The sequence below is a fragment of the Pyxicephalus adspersus genome, chromosome 4 (assembly GCF_032062135.1).
Source record: "Pyxicephalus adspersus chromosome 4, UCB_Pads_2.0, whole genome shotgun sequence".
Taxonomy (NCBI): Eukaryota; Metazoa; Chordata; class Amphibia; order Anura; family Pyxicephalidae; genus Pyxicephalus; species Pyxicephalus adspersus.
The window spans coordinates 132,695,318-132,719,080 of record NC_092861.1 but is presented as its reverse complement, the minus strand read 5'-3'; the positions used below and the strand labels follow the sequence as shown (position 1 = coordinate 132,719,080).

The following is a 23,763-nucleotide window of genomic DNA, read 5'->3' as shown; positions in this document are numbered from 1 at the left end:
CTAGCACATCTAAAGCTACGTACACACGTCAGATTTTTATCGCCCGATAATCGGCAACGGCCAATTATCGGGTGAAAATCTGCCGTGTGTACAGTCGGTGTCGTCCATCGTCCGGACAACCGACCTGCCGGATCCACGGACGATGGACGACAGCCGATCCTAATGAAAGGGAAGGGGAGAGCGCGCAGCAGGGTGCCGCTCCGTCGCTCTCCCCCTCCCCTCTCCATAGAGCATGAACGGTGCTGTATGTACAGCATCGTTCATGCATCGTGCACACCCTTGTTGTTGGAAAGGATCGTGAAAGATCCTTTCCAACGACAAAAATTGGAAGTGTGTACGCAGCTTTACTGAAATACAGAACAGTTTTGCTTGGGGGATTAGATAACACTTTAAACAGATCACTTGAACTATGAAATCAGATTTCTACCTGAACAGAAAGATACCCATAAATATCAGTGCTTAAGGAATTAATCAAACAGACTTGAATAGTTTAATACCATTTATCTCCCACATATCTATTCGTAAACATGTGGCACATTACCATGGTGGATAATCTGGAACAACTTTACTAAGCGGATTTGCCTATTACTCTACCACCCTCTAATAAATCCCAGCAAAGGCTCAGCCTGATGGTCGAAACACTCAGCAGCAACAACATTTTTGATTTGGGATAATCAGCTACAGATATCAGGTATCTGGAAAAAGCCTCCAGAGCAACCAGTACAACCAATGTACGTTCTTTCCTACTGATGTATTTTTTTAATTTTCACAGACGTTATGATGAGCACAAAACACATTTTAAATGTATAACCTCAAAATGTATTTAATCCTTCAAAAGTATGAAAAATCCAGGCAGGAAAAACAAAATGTACTGTTAGACTATATATGTGACAATATATATGTGACAATGAGCTTCAACTAAAAGTTTGTATCCCACCCTATAAACTGCAATATATAACTCCTATAACACTAAAGACATACTGTAATGAGAGACAGTACTAACCTATATAAAGAAACCCATGCCATTCATTTTGCTATTCCATCTAACAGTTCATTTATCCATTGACTAGATTTATATGTTCCAATGGCTACCCTTTCTCCAAATATCCACTTTACTTACGTAATTAATTCTTAACACTCATTTAACAAACCAGCACAAAGCAAGGATGATATTCACGTTGCAGTAACTATAGCAAAACAATGAGGCCATAGATCTGCCAAGGTGTGACAATATGACCATTTTGTATGCATTCTGGGAAGGTTTCTTTTCTAAACAGGACCACACTGCCATGGGCACTCCTGTTTAATACAAAAACGGAAGTATAGCCACATACTGATTTTAAAATGACGTAGGGTACTTCCAGGTAAACTCTTCTCTATAGACTGCTGCAACAGCCTTCTGAAAACCCCCAACCTGGGTATTAAGCATGAAAACATGATAAAATATCCCGATCCCATGGTAGCATTGGGTGCCTAAGCAACCTATTACCGGTCCTGGGTACTGTGACAAGAGGGTGACCTTCAGAAGAAGCACTACTGCTTTCAGACAATAATGCGGCCAGAAACTGTAATGTGTGCTAGAAAGGCCTGGATCCCAAAGATATTAAAACCTTTAGCATGTGAAACAATACATACATGTATTAAGGTTGTATGATTACCCTTTTGCCAGTGGTCCAGCCCTAAACAATTTGACATTACGCTTTATAATCACATCTTTTTTTAAAGTTTGTTTTGTTAGAAAAGCTTAGCCCACATGCCTGCAACCACATCATCCAAAAGGATCTTAAAAAAAAGCATTCAAACCGCATCATCGTCTACAAAACTAATACTTAAATAGAACTGGAAAGGATCCACAAGCGACTGACTGCTGCCACTAACCAGTGAGAGAGTAACTGCTGAATACTAGTCTCTGGTGTAGGAAAAAGTTACTTCATGTTTTTATTTGAAATCTACCTATTTTTAGTGAAACATTAAAAAATGAAAAAAAAGTTAATTCCACAGTAAGCAGATGGTTGTAGAAGTTGACTGAAAACAAGGCAAGTAAAGACATATTTTCACAGCAGATACAGAGGAGTTCTGTGAAGATTTGTATGGCTATGACTAATCACATATCTTTTATTACAAATTTAATACAGCGCAGCCTATTATATATATACATACACACACTAAAATGATTTCAAAATTAAATTAGTAGGGGGTGGGGTCGGGGTTTGCAGGAGGACTGGTCATAATGTTTTATGCTTAGGTTGTGTGGATTTAAAGTTTTTGGCTGAAGATTGGCTTTACCCAACTCTCTTCTACAATCAGACTTTTTGTCTATACAACACTTCTCATAAGATATCCCATTCAATGTATTCACCAAGTTAAAAAGGATTTGTGCTATGGTAGCTGTGCCTAAAAATGGCAAGTAGTGTGTATACGACAAGTCACCATTCTTACCTGTGCTTTTCTTGCCACTGATCTTTTCTTTGCTACTGATCCACCATGTTATGATCTCTTAAAGATAGGGCTTTGCTTTTTTGTAAAAATTGCTCACCAAAAGACTGGCAATATGATGACTGTTGGAGAAATGATGGGGAAATTTATGTATGGCCTGAAATTTTTGTTTTTTGGAAGGTTCAATTTTACTAGCCCACCCTGAAAAATATTTTCCCCATTTTTTTCAAATCTACAAAGTTTAGATTTTTGCTTACTCTGTTCTTGGTGACAAATTTTTGAAACAGTCTAAGGTCAGTTTTTTTGGGGAAAGCCAATTATTATTATTTTTATTATTAATATTAATAAACGGGATTTATATAGCGCCAACATATTACACAGCGCTGTACATTAAATAGGGGTTGTAAATGACAAATGAATACAGATAGTGACACTGGAGGAGAGGACCCTGTCCCGAAGAGCTTACAATCTAGTAAACATGCAAACCTAACTACATGTTTTTGGGATGTGGGAGAAAACCCATGCAAACACAGGGAGAACCTGCAAACTCCATGCAGATAGTGTCCTGGCCGAGATTCAAACCTAGCGCTGCAAAGACCAGAGCACTAACCTCTCAGCCACCATTCTACCCATGAAGCATCTCTTTACTTTTGAATATACGACCACTTTAAAAAGGGAATAGACTAAATACCCTCATAGTATAAAAAATGTTACTGCAATGATCATAAACCAAAGATAACTATAACATTCATGTTTTCATATGATGTTCAACCTGGGTCGCGCAGATGGACCTTTATGCTACATAGATATGTAAGCATACTCTGTCACACTTTGTGATAACTGGGTATTACACAAAGCTTTTAATACCACTTTTCCATTAGGAAGCAAAATTTTCCTACAGCCATCCATAATAGCAATGTGAAATTAAAAAAGTAATGTTGAAAAGTCTGCCCTTTAAAGTCCTGACTAAATGGCTATGACTTGTCCATAGATAAAGCAGAATTATCACATACTAGACAGAAAAAGGCTTATGGAAAAGGAATAATCCCAGAGCTATTGCTTTGCATAAATTACATTGGTTATTAAATAAAGACTCTGGCCTGCCACTTCTTGATAGGTTGCTCTAAAAGGTCTCTTTGATCATGACTCATTTCGCACTTCAGGGACATCTAAACTTAAAGGATAGATGGATCTTTCTAATGGAAAGTTAACTTGTCCAACAGTACTTTGCAAGTCTGACAGGAGAGACTGGAAACATATAGCATTTTCAGTCAGTATCTTAACAGCTGCTCAGGAAATAAAACACCCCATGCTAAAAAGAAATTAAATTTCAATGCCAGTTTTTTTTTATTCATTTGGCAGCAGTTCTAAAAAATTCAGCTTTACAAAACTCTCTTCTCTTCAACTCTCTATAGAAAAGACTCACCTCTTCATGCAGCATCAGTATTTCTAGTATTCTTCTATGCTGGATGATAATGCCAACCATCATTTAACATTCTTGCAATAAGTTTAGGATGTCAAAACAATGACAGAGGATAGTACTGACATTGGTATGCTGAACAAGCACATTGGAAAAAATATGGATGCTGTAGGGTACTCTACCAGCCAGAATACATCTGGAAAATACATGTGGGGGACTAAAAGGTGGGGATTGGGGTTGGAGGGGTGGGAACTGTAACAGCGTGAGGAGGGCTGTAATTGGTATCCATCCAATAGGACATACTCTTTTATACACCTATATGCCATTTGTTCAACCATCTGGAAAAAAGAGATCACCAAGGATATTCAAGAATGAAACTATCCTGTCCTGTGTTAAATAAGGGTTGAAGAAAGAATCCTTCGCTCTTTGAAAGTGTCATTTAAAATGACTTAGGAGTTACTTATGGATTCCTTCCCTTGCACCCAGCAGTATTTATATTTTTTTTATCCTTCACTAATGAAATATGCATTGTATTGTACTAGTCCTCTGCTGTCTTCAGCAAGCTGGAGAGCCAAACCACTGCTTCTGACCAGAGTGCATAGATCTTCAGCAATCTGAACTCCTGCAGAGTGCTCCAATCAACAGAACTGTTAAGGGAGAATGAACATTGTTGATTGCGGAACTGTGCAGGAAATTTGCAAGCAAAGGTCCAGCTATCAAATGTGGTGCTGACATAGAACATATTTACAGTAAACATATACACCTATTCAGAAGACTCACTGAATAATATGTAAAGAACCCAAGGATTCACATTGGTTTAAAGCACAGCACGTTTGCTTTAACCCTTACAACATATTAACAGGTAATGCATATCTTACCAGGGGGCCAAATATATCTGGTTTCATACATCTGTTGAGCGGAGATCCTGGTGCCAATATTTAACATTTTCTATATACCACTGTTTTTCCCCAGTAGACCCTGGCAAGGTGTCCAATTATCTCTGACTTGGTTACATTTATTTTCTGTACTCCTGTTTCATACAACATCTATATGTGAGGTGAAACTATATGAATTTTTTTTTCACTTTGTTAAAGCTTTTAAATGTTTAATATAAACTGGTCAGCAATGTCCTAAAAAACAGAAACAAAATGTCATTCCCCTACCAGAGCCAACAGTCAGTTGTATGTATTGCGCACAATACAACTATAGCAGTATTATCTGAAGTCAAAGCCTTCCGTCTTTTTCTAAGCTTAGTCTAATGTAAAAAGACCTGTATTAAAAAAATTGTTACACTTCACAAAACATTCATATATAACATCTAAAATATTTTGGAAAAAAGTTGTAGTTTTCTCTATCATACAGTTGGGTGATACAGCTGCCTTTTTTGTGCAATAGGAAGAGCGTGCATAGATACCTTCTATCATTAGGAAATTAGGTTGCATTGTGCAGACAATTTTTATGGGAAAGTCATGTAAAGCATATGGATCATATCTGCAGTAAATGTAGGGGGGTAAATGTAAGACTGAGAAAGACCATTATCTTTTTTATTAATGCAATGCTAATACAGTGGATTGGGCCGTCCCTTTCCTGACATGTTAAACCTTCAGCTTCTTAGGGAGTCCCTAGCTGGTTTGTTTATGAAGGGAGTGATTGTGTGAGTGGCAGTGTGCACTGCTGTCTGCAGCAGATAATTAACACAAAGCTCAGATGCTATGGGAAGGCCAGCCAACCAATTAATCAGAGAGCACATTCAAGGGTAAAAATGAAGGAGCATGAAAAGCTTTATAGATTTCATGTAATGAATCAATTCACGCCCAGAGCATTTTTTAAACGTCAAAAGGTGGTTATTACAATCATTTTATTTTTCCCACAATATTAGTTCAAATGAGCAAAATGACTGTTTTACTCTACTAAAATAAAGGACATCTTCAGTCATTCTGCAGGTTTCAGAAATATTATTCATAAACATGTGGGTTTTCCAGAAGTGTTACTTGACAACTAAAAATTAATAAATACTGCTTTGGCAAAGTATAATCCCGAAAGGTATCATCTGGCAAATATGAATTTGAGACTATTCCATGTGGTCAGCCCAGGCTATGGCCCATGGCTGCGCCACTGCACAAGATAGGATTCAGGCAGGTGAAGGGATCTCCTCCCATGGTTAGGTAATCATCAGGCAATGCTCATATCAGAGGTGGGAGAGAATATTGTTCATAATGCCCCATCGGATTTACTAATCTGTAATATCTAAGTGGTATTAGGCAGCTATCAGCTCCTACATTTCCTGCTGGGTCCATACAGACATGCAGAATGCTTGTAACATTTCCTATTGATGCCTTTTGGGCAGGAAGTGAGGGGGAGTTCTTTGTTTGAGCACAGTTTTATATTGTGGACTGTGAGGGATTTCAAGGAGTCACTAAAAGCACACTTATCCTGCATCAGTCTGTCTAATTATCTATAATGAAAGCATTTTATTTAACACATAACTCAACTGGTGGATATCAGGACTGTTCTTGCACAGGGATCCACCACTAGGTCAGCTGGCTGCATTAACTAAAACTATTCAACGTATGTTGGGCAATTCTTAATGGATGCCAGACTTTCTTTTTTGTTTTAAACAGAGCAGATTTGTCCTTGCATCTGTGTTCCTGACAGGACAGGAGGTGTCTGTGTCCAACAGGGTTAGAGTTTCTGATTAGGTTTTTTGCTGTTGTCTGTCCCTTCCTATCCCAATGACAATCAGTTCCCCTATTTTTGTCCCAGTTACCTTACTTGGGAACTCTTGACGTAGGGAGGGAATATTGGTACCATGTAATGGTTATGGCATGTATCAGAATAGTGCCAATGTTTGTTGTACACCACAGCAAGCTGATGAATTTATTAGAAGTCATATCATGTGCTGTGGTTAGGGGCTTGTATTCAACTATGGGGTCTTTGAGGAAGGTAGGTTGGTTATAGAAGGGTCTGTTCCCAGCAGACACCTCATCTCTCCTTCAGCCAAATATGCTTCCATTGGAGAAAGGAGAGAGCAGAATCATCCCTCCAGAAGCTATCATGGCTCTTGCTCTGTCTAACAAAAGGGACATGCTCTCGGAAGGCAATGGTAGAACTGAATCCGGAGCCCAAGGCGCCAGAGTTCATCTATAATAGACACCTATAATAATGCACAAATAGAGAAAACACTTTCCTGGTAGCCTTCTTCCTTATAGGTACAGCAACATACTAGAAATGCAAACATAACTGGTGCAAGGCAGCTGAAGACGTGTTATATGTCTGCACTAGATTTAGAAAAACTTTAGAATGGTGAACCTTTCCTTTTTTTGTTAGAATAAAACAAATCATTTTGTCTGACATTGTTTTTTTTAATCTTTATAGGAATGCCCATGTTTTTTTGAATAAAATAGGTATGCCAATCATATAGCGTATCAGATGAATGCCTTTTAGTGATACATTAAGGAAAATCTTCTAGAAGACTGATAGAATGTAAGCAAGTATAGCCAACTTTCTAAAAAATAATGCTGTTACCTGTCAATCCATTTGACTAAATGTTGCTAAATAACCAAAATATATATGCAGATAATTACTTATTACTCTTCTTACAATATATTAGATCCATGTTATTGGTTAAAAAAGTATTGAAGCCAGAGACAGCAGTGAGGAAACTAGTATTTTCAAAAGCAGTCCAGGAGTAGCAGCCTGTGTAATACGTTGTATCTCCCATTTGCATGCTTTATAATGACAGTGCACGCAACATCAAGCTTAGACATCCTGTGTTACAGCAAAATGCTGTACAATTAAAAATAGAAGTTTTTGGATCTCCTCAACCATTTTTTACTAACCAAATAAGATCAAATGTTGTATAACTCCTCATGCACAATACATGAAAAATGTCAGTAAAAGTCAACTTAATCTAGGATCTAAAGTACCCCTTTAAAAATTTGTGAACAGGCAGAACTTTAATACAGAAATGGACAGGTGAATCCTAGCTTCCCCTGGGGCTGCCCAGACTGAATGAACTTTTTTATACATGCGCAGCCTGGCCAATCAAGGCAGCCAAAGATCGAATGAAACAAGCATATGGTGGCGCCCCCAACAGAACAGGGACAGATGAAAGTTCTGCTTTAACAAGTGCAGCGGTCTTCAGCTGCAGCCCCTGATACTAACAAGGGGCCACTCATAACATTCAGTATATGTAATGCTAGAGAGGTCTATCTGAGAATTTAGAAATACAAAAGAGCATAATCGATCAGAATGTGGATAGGTTTCTTTAGAGACATGCTGCATGCATTAGTGTTCCTTCCATTTTATATTAGGATACAGTATATTTATATTCCTAATGTACAGACCGAACCTGTGTTTTCTGTTCCAAAATAAAACAGATAACAGAAACTCGTGCATCACTATCCAGACATTTCAGATAATAAAGTGGCGTGGTAAATGGGAAAAAGATGACACAATGACAAAACGTGCATTAAAGAATGAAAATGGAGCGTTTTTTTTTTTGTTTCCTAATCAACTCGTGCACAGTTAATGCGAGCACACATAATAAAGGTTCCTGCCCTCCCGCCTTATACTCGAATTTAGCTCATTTATGCCTATTTCCTAGCCTGGCAAATTAGCCAGATCTCCACAGCATGAAAAGATTAAATTTCCTAAATAAACTCATTTAGGACCTTGGTAATTGCACATCACCGTGGAAACTAGACGTCTGAGTGCTGTGCCACTGGGACAGACTTGCACACCTTAAATGAAATTCAGCTGAAGCCATAAATAATGCTGCCAAGGAATCTATAATGAAATGACAGTTTTTGGAAAGTGGCACAAACAAAGCAGAAGAATAAATGGGCTATGTGGGGTCCAGTGAATGCAACATTGAGTCTCCATGATGTAACAAAGACAAAGGCATTTCTATGAATTAGGATCAGTATGACCAAGCATAGAAATATATTCACCTTGAATATATTGCAATGTATGGTACATTACATTGTTTTATAGTGATAGGGTAGGAAGTGCCTAAACTCTATTTAAACCCAATGTTAGATGTTGTAGCATTTTGTAAATGGAGGGTAACTCTCCTTTCTATAAATCTCACATAATATGCCACATCCCTAATTAAACATCATACACAAACACAATCAACAATTAGGATGCATAAAAGAATTCCTCTGGACTTTTAAGGCGTTTTAAATAAATAGCTCATGAAAGCTGTATCTCCAATCTCAAAGAAAAACACATAGGGATGTGTGAAATCTTGTTGCATATGAATTCCAACTGCTGTGGCTCTCTCTGCCCTATGGTTCCTTTCTAAGAATGAACTGTCCTGTGAGCTCGGGTGAGATCTTTTGTAACCAATGCACAAATGTTTCAGTATTCCTGATGAAGCAGACTGTGTTCCGCGAAATGCGTTGAACACATATTTCATCAATGTATAAGAGACCTAATGCATGATACCAAAACAATATGTTTTTATTTCTATTTTATTTGGAAAGTTAAATAAATCTGTATTTTATGACTTTTAAATATTTGTGTGGTAACAAAAATAATTATATGAAATGCCTTAAAAGTCCCAAGGAATGCTTTTATGCACCTTCATTGTTGTTTGTGTTTATAGATGCTGCAGCATACTAGTCTTTCGGTATAGTAGTTGCATTAATTTCCTGACATTTTTCCTCTTACTTTTAGGTAATGCTGTCAGTAGCACATTGCCTTTCCTACACCGTACCATTATGCTGGAGAAGGTTTATCACTCCAACCTGCTCCCCTGATTTGGACAACAAACACCTCTCATTCTTCATAATCTTGAAGCAAAGTGGGGATTGTTCTGTAATCTACAGGAAACAACTGCGAAGGCTTAAGCTACGTACACACTTCCAATTATTATCGTCGGAAAACGAACGACGAACGTTCCTGCACGATATATACGAACAATCGTATAGCGCCGATCCTGCACATAGAGGTAACGACACGATCGTTCGTAGATATTGTACACACAATAGATACGATCGTTTAAGCGATAGAGGAACTATGTGCACGACAGGAAAGTGAACGGACGTTCGTTCATCACGCATGCTCTGAACATGGACGATCAACGAACGACCGTACACACGAACGATGTTCAACGATCGTCACCCAATCCGATCCGCCGGTCCGGTCGTTCGTTTCCAACAATTTTCCTCGTTCGTCGGCGTCGTTGGTTACTTTTTTACGAACGATTTTTTGCCCAATCGATCGTTCGTCGTTCGATTGGAACGATAAGGTGTGTACGCACCTTTATAAAATTTTTAAAGATTGTCATTTTATTGGATTTCTGGCAGGATGCACAGATAATATTTCTGTAATTGCAGAAAATAAACAGCCTGAGAAAAAAAGTAATGCAACCACTGCATCTAAGTTCTTGTAAGTGGCAATATTTTACGTTTTTGTTCTTGGGTTTAATTATACTTTAAAGCTGAGCTCCAGGCAAACAGTGACTGTAAAGTACAGTGCCACATGGAAAAAAAATATCCATTCTGTCCTCTGAGACCTCTTTTATTTTCTTCCATTGATTGCAATTACAGCTCACACATCAAACAGGCCTTTGCCCTTCCCGTGACAATCATGTGTCACTCCTCTCTTCCTATGTCAGTGACCATAAGGAATGGTTAAAGATGAAGAGTGCTTAGCATTGAGGGATGATTGCACAGTTCATAAATGTACATTTTTTTTCAGGATCCAAAAGCCCTGCCAGTCTCCAAATACTAAAGTGTGCTAAATAGAAATATAATACATTTTAATATAAGCTGATTGAAGCAATTTTCATTGAGTGAAGCAAAAAGGTGGTTGAATTTTCCAGTAATGAGCTGTTTGTCCAAAATATAGATATAATCCTACATGCTATAGAATAACCACATTTGGCATCTGTTGTTGTGACAACAGACATATTTCCAAAATAAAGCTAAATAAATACAGTATATTTATTGTGAAATACAAGCATTTCACATCAATACAGATACTTCTTCTGGGAAAGGAGTGTCTTGGTAACGATATAGAAGATTTCCTTCCCAAGAGACTCTCCTTGTCTTGCTGTACATATTCTTAATATGCACAGTAAAAGGAAATGCTTTTGTAGTAAAGCTAAAACAGATGTGCAAAACTGCTTCAATCCTCGTGATTGGAAAGGAGGGGGGAGGGTGTACATTTTTTACCCATACCCAGAAGTACCAGGTTTCCCAAAACCTAGAGTCTATTAACAATGTGTTGGGATGCCTAGGAAAACAACCAGCAGAAGAGGGACCCTGCAATGTAGGAACTCATTAACCTTGCCCTTACTGGGCAAAGTAAAGCTTCCTTTTGATCAATAATCCTTAAAGTAAAGGCACATTTAACCTAAAATCAGAAAAACATTTACCTAAAACCTCACCTGTGCCTCTCATTCCAAACAGTAATCTCAGAGGAGCATGGTTGTCTATTGAGCAAGTCATGATTATTCAAACATTCTTTAAAAGGAAAGAAATCAATTCATCTTTGTAGTTCCTGTCGGGATTAATAAATGGAACACTGTGCCTCGACAAATCAATTCTCTGCTACACTTCATCGAACAGTGAGCCTTTCAGGAACAGCGGATGGAGCCAGCCTACCAAATAGAGGACAACACGAGATGCCCTTTGCTGGAATCCAGCCACAGAATTATATCTCACCTTCCAGAAAATGGTCCAAATATTGGAAATGCCAAAAGATCTTTTTAAAGCATTTTCAAGAACGTGTAAAGATGCCAGCTGCCTGCAGGGAAATACCTGACATATTTGGCATTGCTCCTGTCTTGGTTGAACAGAGAAAGAGATAAGATTTGAAGCTGGCAGGATGTACAATATCCATGTCTCATAAATCACTGAGAAAAAGCCCAGAGGCAGTAATTGAAAGCAATAAGAAAAACAAATATAAAGAATAATGCAATAATAAACTAGGTATAGTGAGGTGCAAATAACACACATTTAGGGTGAAGTGGAAAACTAGAATAAAAAGTTCACACTGCATAGATATTCAGGATGTTTATGTCTGTTCTACATGAAAAAGATGCATGTCTTTTAATGATAAAATACATTTTTATTTAGGTAAGCTACAACTACTTCAAGTAAATTACATTAAATTACAAGCTAAACCATAGTCTAAAAAGTGTGTGAGGTCATGGCCTTTTTTCCCCCCTTACTTTCAGAACCTTTTACGTAAACTGCTGTATATTCAAACCCCCCACCCACCAAATGTATCAAGGAAATGTTACATTTAACATATAAAGAATGAATACTTTTAATGAAATTAATACAAAACTGCTAAATTTTAAAATTATCCTTAAAGTAAACAAATACAAATGTCACCAGGAGGTAAGGTTTTTGCCGGAAGAGGTATGCAAAGTCTTTCTTGCCAAAACATCTATTCCCCAGCTGTGTTTAGCTGTGCAGAAGATAGATTTAGATTTTGGAGACAAAGCAACTCCTGTGCATATCACCAGTGGTCACACAATGGCTGAAAAGGATCAAGGTGGGACCCAGAAGTTTCAGGAGCGAACAGGGCAGTTGTGGGGTATGCAGTGGGGACAGGCCCAATGGCAAAAACTCACTTCGACCAATGAATGTATTTCCTCTTTATGTCTCACCAAAGCTGGTAGTAACCAAGAAAAATCTCAGATAGCATTGGTAACATTCTTTTTTTTTTCTTTATAACTAAAATTCTTTGTGTATGAGAACATACAAGGACTTTCCTACTAAGCACAATATATATTCCTTATGAAAAAAGAAATCCACTCCTGGTTAAGCTGAATAAGTAAAGTTTAATTCAGCGCTGGGGCACTTGTGGACCATTGTCTAGCATAGCAGATTTAGAAGGTACATTAATAACTCAGTTATGGTTAGTAACTTTATTGTGATAATGTTTCCCTTTGTTTTACTTTTTTGTCCAGCACTGTGAATACATAGCTTAAAGCTGAACTTCAGTCAATTTTATATATAATAACTTGACACGTGCTGATAGGAGAAAGAGAGAGCACACTGAGAAAAGATACTCTCTTCTCTATTGGGCTGGGGTGAAGTGAGGACACCTTTGTATCCCTACTTCAGACTAGAACTGAACCAGAGAAAGTGCTTTCAGCCTGGCTGCGCTTTTTGGCAGAAATATGTCAATCTTTAGAGTAGAACAATAGTAATACATAAGATTTGCTGCTTTATGTGTATTAGCTCTATGAGCTGTGTTTTAGTGTTTTTTTACCTGGAGTTCAGCTTTAAATGAGAAAAAGACTATAAAGCCAAGAGAGTAAAGGGGTTATAAAAAGGAGTCAAAAAGATATAACCCAGCTCTCTACATTTTGTAATTCCAGAATATATTTTCCCTATACTTTAGCATATTCAGCGGATCAAGTCCATCCTTTAGAGTCAGCATTTTTAACACAGATTTCCAGAGCAGGCTATTAAATAATCCGTTCAGTTCAAGCTCTGCAGGAAATAATCAATTTCCACACAGAGAAAAAGCCCAGAAAAAAGAAAGTTATTACACAAGCATTCAGATAATTTTTTTTGGGATGCATAGACTGCAGTTTACAAGGTGCAAATGTAAAGTGTGTGATAAATCATAGCACTAGGTCCAATTTATCTTGTGTATTGACCCTAAAGGCTTCTATTTGACAATCTAAACAAGTTCTAAATCCACTTGCTATGTTGTACAATCCTGCATTCATTTAAGATCTTAAAGTATAATGGAAGCAAAATTTTTGCCTGTGAGTACCCAGCGTTATTGTACTAAGCCACTAATACACACATGCATGGTACAGCCATTGTATTCCTTGATTTGGGCACGATTTACCTCCTGTGCACATGCAATTATGTCATCCTAGGTTGGCCAATTAAGATTGCTGAAGATACCAAATAGAAAAAAGAAGACTAATGACACAGATGTACCAACAGCAAGGAATCTTGCACACAGTGCATTGAATGGGAAGTAGGTACAAAGCTTTAACTAAAGATTGGAGGAGCTCCAAATGAAAAAGAATTAAAGATCAGTCTTGTGCAGCTTTGGAATGGCAGAATATTTTCTACCTCCCTATTGCTGGTCATACATGTAACACTACAATCATATAATATAAATGGAGTTTCTGTGAAAGAACCTTTTGTTTATTGCAATGAATCATCGGTTCTAGCAATAAACAAAAAAACATACAACAAAGTGGAATACTGTATGCAATACTTTTTTTTTTTTATTTGTTGCTACAAGCGTACCAATATAGCAACAATACCCATATACAAATTTAACAAAATACATTTTCTATATTTTGATACATTATTTTGGAGCAGAGGATTGTGTAGAGATTTGATTGTTTCAAAAATCAAAAAAATCAAAATCTATCATTGCATGTATGATTGTGATCACTTGAATAGTTTATTACACTACTTTGGTAATTCTAAGACCATAGACATCATTTATTATATTCAAAATGCACAACTTGCTGGAATTGCAGAATTCATAATAAAGCAAATATGTAGTTTTGAAGTACATTTCCCCCTCTATTCCCACACAAATGTACCATTTTCTTCTAAAGTATCTTGATTGTAAAATATTTATGACACCATAAAAGCTGCAGCCCAGGTCCATAGTCAGACAATGCGATCTATACATGGGCATTCCAAGGACGTGGTTACATTGTTGTCACTGCAGTCCATCAAGCAGAGTCTTTCCAATTGTGGCCTGCATAAATATTTTACCCTACCGTACAGCAGTGTGCCGAGTTACTTTCCATTGCCAAGGAATGCTGTTCAGGTACACGTTTACAGATCAGACATATACTTGTAGTACTGAAGCTCTGGCTGCTAAAAAAAATGTCAGCTAAGAGAATACAAAGCTGCAGCTAAATTCCAACCTCCAAAGATGGCCTGGTATTCTCTGGAGTTTTTTTTTTTTTTTCAAATTCTGTAACTATTTTACAGAATGCCTAAATCTTTTTTGTCGTAGTATTGCATAGAGCAGGAAAAGTTTAGAACTTATGTTAGGAAACTTCAAGAGAGGCTTGCCTCCTTTTTTTCCCACTCTATCGTCTGTCAACTAGACAGGAAATATAGGGAAATCCCAATAATAACAAATCATAAAAAAATCTGGCAGAGTATCTTCTCTATAAAAAAAAGTTAATAGGTACTGTATAAACTCTAAACTTTCTAAACTTCTAGACTGCCTCCTTCAATCCCTAAATAAAAATTGCCAGAAAATTTTCATCAGTATATCTTGATGATATCTTAGCTCAATGAAAAAAATGACTGCTAAACTATTCTACTCACAAACATATTTGAAAACATATAGGAACTATGGATGTAACCCCATTTGCCCCCAGACTCCAAACTCAGATTATTGAACCTTGGATTATTAAATCATTGTCAGGACAAGCCAGTGTTGTACAGTTCCACATCTCATGTCCTGCATGCGGAGTCTAAATGTAATTCTCAGTATATGTGATGTCTGCATACTCTGCACAGCACCACCTCTCTTTTATCCTGGATATGAATCTTGCTGTCAGAACTTATTTGCTAGGTGCTCTGTACAACTTCCCATATCTACTATTTTTTTTACTGTGTGCACTTGTAAGACCCCTTTTAGGCAACACTTATTTAGGTACACCTATTTTTTTCAGAACATGTGCCGATTCCTGGCTACCAGTCGAGATCTTAACACTGATGACAAACATTAAAACTAGACCAGTATTATTAATACCTTGTAGTGTTGACATAATGTGGTGCGTCTATTGTCATGTCACTAACTATCAGGGAAGTGCATAATCTAATGTCCCTACCATAGTCTTAAAGTGTACCTAAACTCAGAATTTTCACTTTACACAAAAGGGTAGACTCTTTTAGGTAAGGTAAAAATTCTGTTTGTTTATTTTTTAAGTGCAACACCTTTTAAAAAAAAAAATTGTGCAACACTGCCACCTTACCTTAGGCGATCGAGAATGAATGGGAGCGCAAAGCCTCCTGGATACCTACGTCACGCATCCCAGGAGGCTCTTGGCTTCTCCCGAACATCTCGGACATGCACAGAAGGAGTCCTTTCACCAAAAGCTAAAGAAAATGCAGATATGATGCAAGCGCAGTGAGATCGGCAAGTTTTTTACCCTTCTACATCAACTGATCTCGCGCCTGCATTGGGTGACGCAGGAAGAAGAACCTTGAATAACAAAGAGAAGATGGCGGCACCTAGCGCGCTGGCCCGAAGACGGATGACGGGATGACGTGGGACGCGATGCAAGAACCATCCGAACAGATCGTCTGGACTGCGGGATTGAAGGTAAGTGTTCTTGGGTTTACTTCCTCTTTAAGTCATTTTACAGTCAAAAGTCAGATTTAGGGAAAATACTACTTGTATTTTGGGATTTGGGAGGAAATTGGGAGTACCCGGAGGAAACCCATGCAAACAAGAGAAGAACCTATAAACTCCATACACATAGTGTTTTGGCTGAGAATCGAAACTGGCGCTGCAAAGGAAAGACCGCGAGCCCCCCTGCCACCCATTATCAAAGAATAATAGTGTTAGCTCAGATCTCTTAATGAGTGGCAGCAACACTTTCTGGTGTGAATAAAATATATAAATAGGAGCATAGCTAGCAATACCAAATAGTTTTTTTTTTTTATATATATATATACACATTTTCATAAAAAAAAACACAATAAATCTATTATATTTGATATTTTGAAAAGGCAATGCATTTTAATTAAAGGTCTTTGTATTTTATATATACAGAATACAATCACCACTTAAAGGCCTCATTGTCAAGCCAGCGTCTAGTCAGAACAGCTGAGGATGCAGATTTCCTAGCGTATTGATTTCTGCTTTGTATAAAGTCCGCTATCCTAATTTAATGTAAATTCATTTTAAAAACACGAAAATAGACAGAAATAAAAACTACTGAAAGAGAATGATAAATGTAATCTCATACCCCACTACACTGTACAACATCAGTACAAGAATCCATTGAAGGCCCCAGGCTTCAGGTTGCCATGGAAACCTCTAAAAGAAACAGCAGGCTTTTTGTGTACAAGGCCTCTGACAGAAGCCCATGTTTACCATGTGCCTTTTACATCATGAGATTTCACATGATTAAATGTAGAGGTTGAAAAGAAATAACACTACACAGTTACTTATCTTGGCTACATTGAAATATTTAGATAGCTCCAAGGCCCTTGTTCAAGACTAAAAACAACATCTGATGTTTGCAAACTTGCCAACAAAACCAAGTCAAGGCAAACAGTGCTTCATTTAAAGGAATTTTCCACCTTTAAATAATATTATAAACCCTTTTTTATTTACTTAGCCCTTTGTAGTAAAGATTCTGTACTAAAAAATTTAAAATGAGGCTTAAAGAAAAGTTAGCCTTTTTAAAAATATCAGAAAAATGTTATCAATTTTACACATATTCCTTGTAGGTATATAAGTAACTTAACCTACTAGATTTTCTTTCTCTTTGGTATGATAATGGACATCACAGGTCATGGCCAATGTAAATAATGCTCTGTAATAAATTTGTCTGTGTCTGTACCCTTACTGCAGACAAGGACTGAGAAACGTACAGCTGTCTTCACTGCCATAAAGCAATACTGGTTTGTATGCTGCATTACATTTGTGTGACTACTGGATATCACAAAATCCTTTAAACAAACAAATCCTGCATGGCTTTAGCTAAGCACTTTCATTTAATGCAATTCCAGGCAGGTATTTATGGAAAGCAGAATGCACATCTGCCATCTTTTTTTTATTTTGGTTCTGCGCTGGACATGCACCTTCTGTGGTGTAGCTTAACCTAAACTGGGGGCTGGTTGGTTTTACCAGTTTGTGATCTCCAAGGATTTCAAATGTGCACCGCAGCAAACAAATCATCATTAAATAAATACATTGAAACCACTTGCACAGAGTTTATTGTTGGAAAATGAAAGATATTGAGGATTTCATAGTTACGGGATTAAAATCATTCCCTAAAGGAACATATACAGCTTGATTTTTTCATGATTTTACAAGCGATTCTTGAAAAAGGTATCCTGCCTGCAAAGCAGCCAGGTATGAGTACCTTTAAGGTTTGCCTACCTCACCATGCTGCTCTGCTGTTTTGACACAGCAAAGTGTCCATCTATTTTGCTAACCAGGCATGCACACATACACCTAGAAGGACCACTACCTGTTCAATGCAGCAAGAGGGCAAGTGCCAGCTATGCTGATCACAGGCAGCTTCCAAGAGAAGCTTGGAAGGCTTTAAGAAGTCTTCAGCACCCAACTCCTTGTTACCTTTTGCAAATACCAGACAATGCAAAAATTGCCCTGTTAATGAAATCATCAAAAGCTCAGCTATGGAATATACAACATTAGCAAAACCAGCAAGTTTTTATCAGCATTTAACTAGGTACCTTATACAACCCCAATGTACATTTAAAGATATACCCATTTATATACCAATATAAGCACCTTTGTAAAAGACAACCATGTGAATGAAAAAAACAATTAGGATCTGTATGTTATAGATGAGGAAGTCTGAACAAAGAAAACAAAGCTTCCTTTCTATGACAGAACAGGACATTTCCTTTTTTTTTCTTTCTAAGAAACCTATGCTGCAAAGTAGCATAATATGGGGGGGGGGGGGGTGAACACAAAAATGCAGAGCATGCCAGGTCAAGGTCTGCAAATGCTAGCTCCTTTGTTGCAAGGATAGATATAAGAGTTTTCATTTCCTGGGTGATTTTAAAGGATAACTCTACTGCTATACAGTTATTTAATTTACCCCCATCTGTCCCAGAATAACCACTAAGTCTAATAACTTACCAGTTTACAGTCCTCCAGGTCAATGGTATGAGGCCTGTGGAATTCTGATCAGCTTCCCTGCAACACTACCTGATGGTCCAGTATTTTTTCCATGCATACACCAGATAAAAAATCTCATTCACCCTCCTGGAGAGGCGGTCTTATTAATGGAACTCACAATAGGAGGCCTCTCTATAAAAATGAATTGGACTTTTTTCATGCATCTGAAATGAAAGTGTCGAAGTGGATGAGTTTTCAGCAGTAGCTGGGTGTTTCCCCAAGGGCAGAATACTATGAATCTGTCTGGACAATGGACAGGTGAGTTTAAGGTAAGCCTATAATATACAATTTTCTCCCAATACATACATCAATTTAGATACATCCATGTCATTGACTACAAGTATTGGATGTATCCACTGGCTTGTCAGGTAATCTGAATTACGAACAGTTCCATAAATGCGAAAAATCAAAAGATCCATTGCGACACAAAACAAGGTTTAAATGTTAATATTACAGCTAAACAATAAAGAAAAACATCTTTCCTAAAAGTAATGAAGCCTTCTGCCCAAATACTGATAACAAATTTCAACAGTAACTGGAATTATTTGCATGAATTTCTCATCCATTTGATGTTTTTGTCTAATCAACTGAAAATACAATGTACTGTATATGGCCGGTTAAAGACTTAGGGGTTTATTGTGGCTTCTGGGAGGGAGAAAAGTGCAGTAATCTTTAACTTTCAAATTTAAAACAATATTGTGCTTTTGTAATATGAAATATTTGCCCCGGAGTCATGGTTTGTAGTTCTTTATAGCAATTGATCAGAATTGAGTTCTCTTCTAATAACATTGCCAAGATCAATCAAAGATGAGTTTGCTATAGACTATAGGTACCATAAATGAAATAGACCACTGTAGACCACTGCGCTTTTTCTTTCTGCATTAGCAAGGTTGTGAAACTTCAAATACAGAAAGCACCAGCAGGTAGGGCAGCAAAGTAGATGGAAACGGATGATAGAAGGGAACAGTAAGGCTGCCCCATGCTTCCCCATGCTTTATCATATGACCAAGCCCAGGAGAAGCTTATAGCATTATCACTTATTAGATATCCCCAGCTACTCGGTCAGCTATGGAAGGTTTTCTGATAGTATAGCAATTATTGATGTATTCTTCATCATTCTAAATTTTACTTCTTTCGTTATCTGAGTAGTAAGTCAGGGTTTCCAAATATCCAGTTTTTGGGGTTACAAAGCTTTAGATATGCAACTGACTGTAGGTTACAGTTCATCATTCTCAGCTTAGAACAAGAAGGTCAATATGCCTAGCACACACAGTACAATAGACATATTTGATTAATTGCTGCCTAGAGGCGTACATGGAGTTAAAAAGTGTGACTAAAGACATATGGTCATACAAAGTGTCATATTTCCTTCTTCTATTGTATGACCAGGAAACTTCATCCATGTATTGGTCATTCTCTCAGTTGGATTTGTATGCAGTCACAGACCTAGTGCAGCATGACTAACAAGTCTTCAGAATAATAATAGGAAGCACTGCAGAAGCACAAGCAAAACATAACCTTGGCAGGAATAGCTTTTAAATGTAAAACTCTGCAGACCAATTTTTAAAAAAAATGAAAGAGCCACTGAGGTGGCTATAAAAACAATCATAGTGTTCAAACATAGGCTAACTGAAAAGTTGACTGAAAAGGCAAAAAAATGGCACCTGGGTGCTTTATAGCTGCTGTGAAAATTCGGAACTTAATTTAAGGAAGGGTTGTATAGGGAGCCATACAGCCTTTATATAAGTATTAAAGTATATCATACCTATTCCGCAATGAAAAAAACAGCAATGTAAAGGAAGTGAATACAAAATACCTTATTTATCTATTTATGATGTGTTGAGAAATGGTCAAATATAAAGCCGGCTACACATACTTTACAATGCAATTGTTCAATTTCCTCTTAATAACTAAAAAGCGCAAGGGCAGGGGCCATACCTCTTTACACTGCTACTTACTGTATTGCTGCTCATTTCTGGAGAACCTTCTATTCAATTTATATCAATCAGTTAAGCCTTCCCAAAAGTCATTGTGTCCTTCAATCCATCACAGTAAATAAAATGCTCACTAATGTTCTTGCAGCTGACACATACAAAAAGAGTGGGGCTCATATTGGAGGTGGGTTTAGAGTTACCTTGTCACTAGCTATAAAATGTTGTTCAGAGCCCACCATGTAAAAAGTGGAATACTCACCTGTCTGATGGCTGGTGACTCCAAACTTTGCTCCATTGTTGCGTTACGGGGGATGTTGCCATCGGACAATTCAAGGTGTGTTGGATGGCAGATCTCCAAACAAAAACAATTTTTTACCCACTGACTCCTAAGCCATTCTAAGATACAGAAAGGGTCAACAAAAAGAACTATGTTCACTGGTGGAGTTGGAAGAACAGCGCTACACCTTGCCAATGCAGTGTTCTAGTCTGTATCTCTCCCTCCCCATATACTTACCTTCCCTGTGCTCCTTTACAGCTCCCCTTTCCTCCACTGGCTGAAATTAGCCATGTTAGTAATCCGGAGGAGAAGTGACATCACTTTCCCAGGTAAGTGACAGTGCTGGGGCCTAGTGATTTGCCCCTAGGCCTGGCCACTTGCACAGTGGAGCAGATCACAAATGCATTTGCAGAGGCGTTGTCACTTTGCCATGCCAATTTCAAGTGCAGTACGGGAGAGTAACATGCAATACCTATTATCTGCCCGCTAAAGATAAATACACATATTACAATCCGATTGTACAATCTCCAAGATTCAACAACAACTGTGTTACTGTGTGAGAAATTACCAACGTAGGATGAAAAGTAAAATACAAAATACATTGTGAAACAATCTGATCGATTGCGGTTAACAGTAACCGATCTCATTGCTCTCTGCATGGCTTTAGTAAATGCACTATATGTATATAGCGTGTGTACCACAATCAATAAATCACTCAGACCAGACATCTGTAGTAGTTGAGAAATAGGAGCCATTCATCCCTCTTGGGGTATTGTGACATCACTTGGCTAGAAACTCAACTTCCTTATCTATCCTTGCAGCCTATCTTCTGTGCACATGGTCTCTGATTCCATGCCAGATACAGCTCTTCCTAAATTGCTCTTTCTTCCTTTTTGTATAAAAGACTCAGTTTTTTGTAATAGATGACTACACCACTGAATCATTTCATTACACTTACTGATAGAAACCTGGTTTCATTCCTTCACATGAAAGCTTAACAAGAGAGGGTGGTGGGGGCATTTAATTCAATCCTCAGCCATTGTACATGGGTGTCAAAGTCAATCAGGGGGTCAGTGTCAGCAGAGCAAAATGACAGGGCTCTCATCCTATAACTAGTGATATCATCTCTCGCTCTCGTAGGCCCTCCCTTGATTTTAAAGGCTTTCTGTACAGTTCCAAAAAACAGAATCTAAAAACTATACCCTCATTTTTTTCCCGCTGGAATCCAGACAGTAAAGCCCGGGAGGCATCAAATTTCCAAAATTTCCACTTGAGCTGGTTCGCATTAGAACATCTGAACCACCATAAGAAAGAAATTAGTGAAAGATGCAGCTGCTGCAGAACCTCATTAAGACGCCTGCAGTCTGGGAAACAAGTAAATTCATCAAATTGTCCTTGGATAGCATTCTCATGTGAAGTCCTGAATCAATAATCTAAACAAATCTGATTCTCCAATTTTTTCATCATTACTAGATACATTTTAAATACAAAATATCTGAAAGATAATGCTGATTTTTCACTTACATCTGGAACATGACCTCATTGAGGAACACACCGTCCACTAAAGCCACATATTCATCCAGCAAGGTCCCATTTCCTTTGACCGGAGCTCCAAAAGTCTTGATCTAGGGAGAGAATTAAACCGTTATGGACATAGCAGCACATGGATAGCGCCCGACTCCATCTACCCAAGAGGAATAAAAGAGACTTGCTTACCCAGCTCACCAGCGCGCTGCTCATAAAATTTTCCAAGATGGGAGTAAATATATTACTCTCCATTTTTTAAAGTATATAGATATAAAATCCTTTTTTTTTTTATTTTCCTGTAGAAGCAATCCAAATGGTATTCCTATAGCACAAGGCTTATCCAGTATGCAGCAAAGCCATAGGCGGAAATCAAAGCGCAAGAGGAATAAATAAATACAATCCCAACATTGGAAGCACTTGTAGGAAGAAGTGTCAGGGTTCAATCTTGATATTCCCCTAATAAATAAGCCACATTGTAATGACAGAGGTCCTGGATCCCCTCCCTCCAGTCTCTGCAGTGGAGCAGGACTAGGGTCTGCATGCAGCACTAAGGGGAGGCATCATCTGGAGGAGACAAGGAGGAGGAATAGGAGGGGTGGAGGAAAAGCAGACAGGACTCCAGTCTTTACCAGCTCTTGAAGGGAAAAAAAAAGGAAAATGTAGGCAAGCGCAGTGGAGCTTTCCTTACATCCACTGTAAACCAACTAATGAGTAATAGTGTGTGGATCCATGACTCCTCCTCTACCACAATGCATGACTATATAACAATCCATGTGCAAATAAAGCGGTGCATGCCTATTTAATGTTTTACAAGGGATTTTTATTTATTAGACTTTATCCTCTCCAAGCCCCCTCCTTTTTCCTGTCTGCTTTCTTTCTTGCACAAGGGTCAAATCTCTACATCCCACCTCTGTGAATGTCATTCCTCCTCCTTGGCATCTCCTGTGCCATTAGTTTACATTATTTCCTCCTCTCACTTCATCTGGGGTGTACAGAGAAAGGGGGAATTCTCCAAAGGGGTATCACTTAAACTGCAGCCTCTTCTAAATGATGAAGTGACATTTTCCCAGAGTGCAAAAATGAAATTGCAATATAAGACAACCCCCTCCTAAATCTCACAGGAGGATGTGTAAAAATGGAGGAGGGGAGTGGGAATGATGTGTGGAACTGGCAGACTGAGCAGAGAAAATCTCAGTGTTAGTAGCCCTGAGCAGGAAAAGCCTTTTTTATATTCCCCTCCCCCAGTGATGATCCAGATCTACACCTCAGCCATCCTGCAGTACATTAACCCATTGCATGATTGATCCAGCTCCAAC

At 38.1% G+C, this 23,763-nt stretch overlaps 1 protein-coding gene across 4 annotated transcripts in view; it reads right to left on the bottom strand.

The window, feature by feature from the left end:
- Positions 1-23,224, bottom strand: part of CCDC88A (coiled-coil domain containing 88A) — a 114,916-nt gene extending 91,692 nt beyond the window's left edge. For 2 of the 4 annotated variants that reach the window (XM_072409668.1, XM_072409669.1), the window contains exons 1-2: positions 22,637-23,224; positions 22,445-22,545 (exon numbers count right to left, since the gene is read on the bottom strand). In XM_072409668.1, the coding sequence (XP_072265769.1) occupies positions 22,445-22,545; positions 22,637-22,699 (164 nt within the window). In that variant the 5' untranslated portion in view covers positions 22,700-23,224. The remainder of the gene's footprint in view (positions 1-22,444; positions 22,546-22,636) is intronic. The other 2 variants (XM_072409667.1, XM_072409670.1) reach the window with 1 other exon arrangement.
- Between the last annotated feature and the right edge of the window lie 539 nt (positions 23,225-23,763).